The sequence below is a fragment of the Arachis hypogaea genome, chromosome 20 (assembly GCF_003086295.3).
Source record: "Arachis hypogaea cultivar Tifrunner chromosome 20, arahy.Tifrunner.gnm2.J5K5, whole genome shotgun sequence".
In the NCBI taxonomy this organism is placed as follows: Eukaryota; Viridiplantae; Streptophyta; class Magnoliopsida; order Fabales; family Fabaceae; genus Arachis; species Arachis hypogaea.
The window spans coordinates 13,320,662-13,327,678 of NC_092055.1; the positions used below are offsets into that span (position 1 = coordinate 13,320,662).

Below are 7,017 nucleotides of genomic sequence, written 5' to 3' on the forward strand. Positions count from 1 at the left end.
CTCCTTACGTTTTTGATAAAATGTATTAATAATTAATCAGTTAAACTAATTTTTATAGAAATAAATTTGTTAATCTTAAATATTTAATCATATTATGTGTATATAACAATTATTTACCCTTTTATAATATATGCTAGAATAAAAAATACATATTAAAAATATGTAAAATAAATATATAGAGTGATTTTTTCTAGTGCAAAATAGCTAACTTTATAAAATCTTTATCATTAAAAACTAATATAAATACATCACAAATGTAAAAGAAGGAAAAAAAAAGAAATAAAGAGGATAATTTGTTTATGAAAATATTACTTTTGCATTTATATAAGCAGAGGGGCTTTCTTGCAGAGTTTAGGGTTCTATTTTTTGTGAGCTTTTTTTTTCTAAAATTTAGTTGAAATTATAAAATTGGTGTAGTTTTCTCTGTAGATTACTACTATTGGAAGAGTTTTCTATGTTATTAGAAATCTCTACCTCTGTTGGTGTGTTCAGTCCAATTGGCTTTTATCAATCTATTTAACATTGTTGTAACTTTCTTTTTCAAATAAAAATGTGATTTAAGCCCACCAACTTGATTTGTTCCCTTTCGTCTTTGGTGATATTTACGGGTATGCCCTTCATGGGTGGGGCTCTTTTACTTGGGCATTTTTCATCAATAAAAAAAAGGGACAAATCACAATAATAAGTCAAGGGGAGCAAAATTTTACATGAATCAGCCAAAATAAAAACTGCTTCATAAATTCACCAATGCACGTTTATATGTAGTTCGAACCAGCTAAATTCGAACTCCATTTCTACATAATTTGAACCAGCTGGGTTCGAATTATACACAAACACACGCACACACTAATTCGAACCAGCTAGGTTCGAATTACACACACAGTAATTCATGGTATAATTCGAATTATGCTGTTAAAAAATTAATAATTTATTAAAAAAATTATTAAAAAATTTATTAAAAAATTAATAATTTAAAAATTAAAAAATATATATATTTTATTTCATACGTTAAAAAAAAGCTAACAAAATATTTAATTACGAGACTTCTTTAAAATATTAATGAGCTATCAATTCGAATTCCATACAATACTTTTCTGTCCATTTTTAATAGCTCATGAATATTTTTTAATAAATTTTTTAATAAATTTATTTAAATTATAATACAAAAAATATTTTATCCTATGCAAAATAATTTTTAAAAAATGGCTTAAAAAATGTTAGGAGTACTATAAAAATTTGTAATGTTCTAATAACTTAGATAAATACATGCATGTACTCAAATTTTAAATAAAATACTCTACATAGTCAATAATAATTTAGAAATGAAAGAAAATATTTTATTCCATACAAAATAATTAAAAATATATTTTATTCTATACTGTTACGGCCTGGCCCAAACTGAATGTGGGTCGGCCCGACCCGGGCGCCACCCGACCCAGACGGTTAGAAACAAGGCGCCCGATTGCCAACCCGAACACGCGTCCCTGACAGCTTCGCTACAGCTGTGCAAGGGAGGTCTCGAAGAAGGTGGGCCTGCCCTTGCAGGGCCCACCTCTGACACGGTATAAATAGGGAAGGACCTGCCCTTCCCCCAAGGTATGTCACATACCACCCAACCTTTACTCGCCTGCACATTTCACTGACTTGAGCACCAGAGTGTCTTTGCAGGTGACACCCCCTCTACATCCAAAGAGCTCGGGACCTCACCTACCCTCAACCCAGAAGCGTGAGACCAGATGACTCCCCTTTTTTTTTATAAGGATATCAACCAACTGTCCGGTATCCGACCTACCGAACATTGGCGCCGTCTGTGGGAAACTAGTCGCCTGGATGGACGTTGTATTGGGCCCGGGAGAGACAGGCCGCGAGACCGAGCGCAGAGAGGAACCCTCCGCGATTTCTCCCCGACCGCGCACAAGGTCCCCTCCGAGACGTACCACCCGATCTCTCGAAAGACGCCTTTTCGGGGGAACTGGCGATAACCACGCCAGAATAATGTAGGAACTACGCCACAGGATGCAAGACTTGGAACGCTGGCTGGCAGACCGGGAACACGACCAGCACACTCCAGAACAAAGCCACTCTCGTTCTCACTCAAGGAGCCATTCCAAATGCACAGCCAGCCCTCAGGCTGAATCTGAGAGCGCCGGGGAAAGAGGACGCGCAAGAAGACGCCACGACCCCCTCATCTACGCCAGGCACGAAAGGCGGCATACCATGGATTGCAACCACGAGGAGACTCGTCAGGAGGACGACGAAGGGAGAACAACGAGAACGCGGGGACCCGTGATAATGGGAGCGACCCCAATTCATCGTTCCATCCTCGAGGTTCGGCTGCCAAAACACTTTGACAAGCCAACGGACATGAGGTATGACGGAACGCAAGACCCGCTGGAACACCTCACGGCCGTTGAGGCCAGGATGAACCTGGAGGGAGTGGGAGACGAGGTAGGGTGCCGCGCTTTCCCGGTCACCCTGGCGGGACCTGCAATACGGTGGTTCAACAACCTCCCGCAGGGCTCAGTGACCAGTTTTGCGGACATCAGCCACACCTTCCTAGCCCAATTCACGACTAGAATTGCAAAAGAAAAACACCCAATCAACCTGCTTGGAGTGGCCCAGCGACCCGGGAAGCCGACCAGGAAATACCTAGACCGATTTAACGACGAGTGCCTAGAAATAGACGGGCTGACGGACTCAGTTGCAAGCTTGTGCCTAACAAACGGGCTCCTAAACGAGGATTTCAGAAAGCACCTCACCACGAAGTCGGTGTGGACCATGCAGGAGATCCAATGTGTAGCCAAGGAGTATATCAACGACAAAGAAGTTAGCCAAGTCGTGGCTGCCAAAAAACGGCAGCCCTCTTACAACCAAGACCGGCACCGCGGGAGCAGAGAAGGACAAAAGGAACACGCCAGAGACGGCGGTCCGAGCAAGGCACCCAGACCATTTCCTCGTGTCGGGAAGTTCACCAATTACACTCCCCTCACCGCACCAATCATGGAAGTTTATCAACAAATCGTCGAAAAGGGGATCTTGTCGAAGCCCCGACCACTAAAGGAATGAACAGGAGGAAACCGAAGCCTCTACTGCGACTATCACAAGGGCTATGGGCACAAGACACAGGATTGCTTCGACCTAAAGGATGCATTAGAACAAGCGATCAGGGATGAAAAGCTAGCAGAATTCTCCCACCTCATTAGAGAGCCGAGAAGATGGAATCGCGACCATGACGGCGAAGATAGGACTCGGGCAGCAAAGTGATGCCAAGAATTGGAGGGCGACGGCCAAGGCCTCACCATAGTGAACGTGGTAACATCTAGGAATGCGGCACCTAGATCAAGGTCGGCGCATAGGAAAGACGCCAAAGTTCTGGCGGTCTCCTCGTCCTCTACACGAAGCGCGAGGAAGCACCCACCCATTTCATTCGGCCCGGCGGATCAATGGTTCGACGAGGTCAGAGAAAGCCCTCCCATGGTCATAACGGCCAGACTAGGAACCGGTCTCGTCAAGCGAATCCTTGTAGATATGGGGGCAGACTCGAACATCATGTTCCGCAATGTGTTCGACGCTTTAGGCCTAAGGGACGCCGACCTACAAACTCACCAGCACGGCGTCGTAAGGCTCGGCGACCACTTCATCAAGCCGGATGGCATAATCACCCTACCGACCTCATTGGGACAAGGCCAAGGGAGAAGAACGATAATGGCCGAGTTTGTGGTCCTACGAGACTCCACCGCCTACAACATCATCCTGGGGAGAAAAACCATCAACGACCTAGGAGGAGTCATCAGCACAAGGATGTCGGTAATGAAGTTCATAACTGAAGAAGGGTCAGTAGGATCTGTGAAGGGAGACCTGGAAACAGCAGTCGCTTGCGACAACGCCAGTCTCTCGTTAAGGAAGAAATCTAGGGAAGCATCGGGGGTATTTCTCGCCGACTTGGATGCCAGAATTGACGACAAGCTCAGGCCCGAACCAGAAGGGGACCTGGAAAAGTTTAGGGTCGGGAACACGGAGAAAAAGTTCACGTTCGTGAATAGGAACCTCCCCCATGAATTAAAAAAACCCTTGATGGAAATGATCAGAGCCAATGGCGATTTGTTTGCCTGGACACCTGCCGATATGCCGGGGATAGACTCCGGACTCATGTCACATCACCTAGCCATCAGGCCGGAAGCCAAATCAGTGGCTCAAAGGAGAAGAAAAATGTCTCAGGAAAGGGCAGAGGAAGTGGCCAGACAAACGGCCAGCCTCCTTGAAGCAGGGTTCATCTGGGAACTAGACTATTCTACCTGGTTGTCAAATGTGGTCCTGGTAAAAAAGCACAATGGGAGACGGAGGATGTGTGTGGACTACTCTGATCTCAACAAGGCATGTCCCAAGGACTGCTACCCTCTCCCCAACATTGATGCACTCGTTGACACGGCCGCGGGGTACCGGTATCTGAGCTTTATGGACGCCTACTCCGGCTACAACCAAATACCGATGCACCGGCCAGATGAGGATAAAACGGCGTTCATAACGCCGGGAGGGACCTACTGCTACAAGGTGATGCCTTTTGGTCTGAAAAACGCGGGGGCAACGTACCAGAGGTTGATGAACAAAATATTCAGCGATCTTATCGGGAAGACGGTGGAAGTCTATGTGGACGATATCCTTGCAAAAATCACCCGACCTGATGACCTCATAAGCGACCTAGAAAACGTGTTCGCATCCCTCCGACAACACGGCATGAGGCTCAACCCACTTAAGTGCGCCTTTGCCATGGAGGCTGGAAAGTTCCTAGGGTTCATGATAACCCAAAGGGGAGTGGAAGCCAACCCCGAAAAGTGCCAAGCGATACTCCAGATGAGGAGCCCGGGTTGCATCAAAGACGTTCAGCGGCTGGCGGGAAGGCTCACCGCGCTGTCCCGATTCCTCGGTGCATCGGCAGCAAAGGCCTTACCCTTCTTCAACCTGATGAAGAAGGGAATAGCGTTTGAATGGACTCCGGCGTGCGAGGAGGCATTCAACCACTTCAAAGAAATCCTAGCAGCACCCCCTGTACTCGGGAAACCCAGAGCCGGAGAACCACTCTACCTATACCTAGCCCTAACAGAAGGAGCGCTTGCAGTGGTGCTGGTGCGAGAAGAAGGGAAGGCCCAGCAACCGATTTACTTTGTGAGTAGAGCGCTGCAAGGGGCAGAACTTAGGTACAGCAAGCTAGAGAAACTGGCACTAGCGCTCTTGATCTCTTCCTGCAGACTACGACAATACTTCCAGGGTCACCAGGTGATCGTGAGAACGGACCAGGGGATCCATTAGGTGCTCCAAAAACCTGATTTGGCGGGGAGGATGATTACCTGGGCCATCGAGCTGTCCCAATACGATCTGAGCTACGAACCCCGACATGCGATTAAGGCACAAGCAATGGCGGACTTCCTAGTGAAAGTATCCGGAAACCCAACCAAGGACACGGACACACGGTGGAAACTCCATGTGGACGGAGCTTCCAACCAGACGTCCGGGGGCGCTGGGATCATCCTAGAAAGCCCGGCCGGAGTCATTTATGAACAATCGGTTAAGTTTGAGTTTTCCGTATCAAACAACCAAGCAGAATACGAAGCCCTTCTGGGGGGCTTGGTTCTAGCTCGGGAAGTCAGGGCCACAAGGTTGGAAGTATGCAGCGACTCGCAGGTCGTCACCGCGCAAGTAAATGGAAGCTACCAAGCCAGAGACTCGCTGCTACAAAAATACTTGGAATGGGTCAAAGAGATGAGCAAACAATTTGAGGAGGTCACGGTCCAACACGTCCCAAGGGAAAGGAACACACGAGTAGACCTCCTATCCAAGTTGGCAAGCACAAAACCTGGAACCGGCAACCGCTCCCTCATTCAAGGCATCACAAAAGAGCCCGCAGTTGCTCTACACCTGACCAAGATGAGCCCTTCTTGGATGGACCCCATCACCGATTTCTTGAAAAACGGCAAACTCCCTGGGGATGGGAAGGAAGCCAAAGCGTTGAGAAGGGAGGCTGCCAAGTACACGGTCATACAGGACCAGCTATTCAAAAAGGGACTAAGCCAACCTTTGCTGAAGTGCCTACACCCCGACCAGACGGACTACGTGCTCAGAGAAGTCCATGAGGGATGCTGCGGCCACCATATCGGGGGCAAAGCCCTAGTAAGGAAGCTCATCTGAGTTGGGTATTGCTGGCCATCAATGATGAATGACTCCAGAGGATTCGTGAAAAAATGCGCCAAGTGTCAACAGAACGCCAACTTCCACAGAGCGCCAGCTTCCGAGCTGAACCTACTGACGTCTTCCCGACCTTTTGCAGAATGGGGAGTCGACCTCTTAGGACCCTTCCCGGTTGGCCCAGGGCAAGTCAAGTACCACATAGTTGTCGTCGACTACTACACCAAATGGATAGAGGCTGAACCGCTGGCCAGTATATCCTCATCTAATTGTAGAAAGTTCATGTGGAGGCAGGTAATAACCCGGTTCGGCATCCCAAAAATCGTCATTTCAGATAATGGGACGCAATTCACTGACAAGAAGTTTGCTGAGTTTCTCATCGGCCTGGGGATAAAACAAAAGTTCTCCTCGGTAGAACATCCCCAGACAAATGGACAAGTGGAGTCCGCAAATAAAGTCATCCTGCTAGGCCTCAAGAAGCGTTTAGATAGCAAAAAAGGCGCAACCGAGCAAAGCTTCACAAGGGAAACCCCCTTTCGCCTAACATACGGGGTCGACGCGGTGATACCTGTGGAGATTGGCAAGCCGAGCCCTGAAAGAACTGAAGATTGATGGTTTAGAAGTTATAATAAATACTCGTTGTAAGTATAGTTACTAAACCAAGCAATCAACCTTTCTTACAAAAGTTTTGGTTGTCACAAGTAACAAACCCCTTTTTAAAATTGATAACCGAGTATTTAAACCTCGGGTCATCTTCTCAAGGAATTGCAGGGAGGTGTTCTTATTATTGGTTATGAGTCTTGTAAATTGGGGGTTTTGAAAGTAAGGAAGAAGTAT

General features: G+C 47.0%; 1 protein-coding gene across 1 annotated transcript; it reads left to right on the plus strand.

Moving 5' to 3' along the window:
- Positions 1-5,337: 5,337 nt before the first annotated feature.
- LOC140182954 (uncharacterized) lies at positions 5,338-6,792 on the plus strand. Its single transcript, XM_072230935.1, has 2 exons — positions 5,338-6,108; positions 6,475-6,792. The coding sequence occupies exons 1-2, from the start codon at positions 5,338-5,340 to the stop codon at positions 6,790-6,792; spliced, it is 1,089 nt and encodes a 362-aa protein (XP_072087036.1).
- Positions 6,793-7,017: the final 225 nt, after the last annotated feature.

Excerpts from the sequence above, each read along its gene's own strand:
- LOC140182954 (XM_072230935.1), top strand. The coding sequence starts at position 5,338 with ATGATTACCTGGGCCATCGAGCTGTCCCAATACGATCTGAGCTACGAA. Across the intron at positions 6,109-6,474 it reads ACCCCGACCAGACGGACTAC|GTAATAACCCGGTTCGGCAT; the intron begins GTGCTCAGAGAA and ends ATGTGGAGGCAG.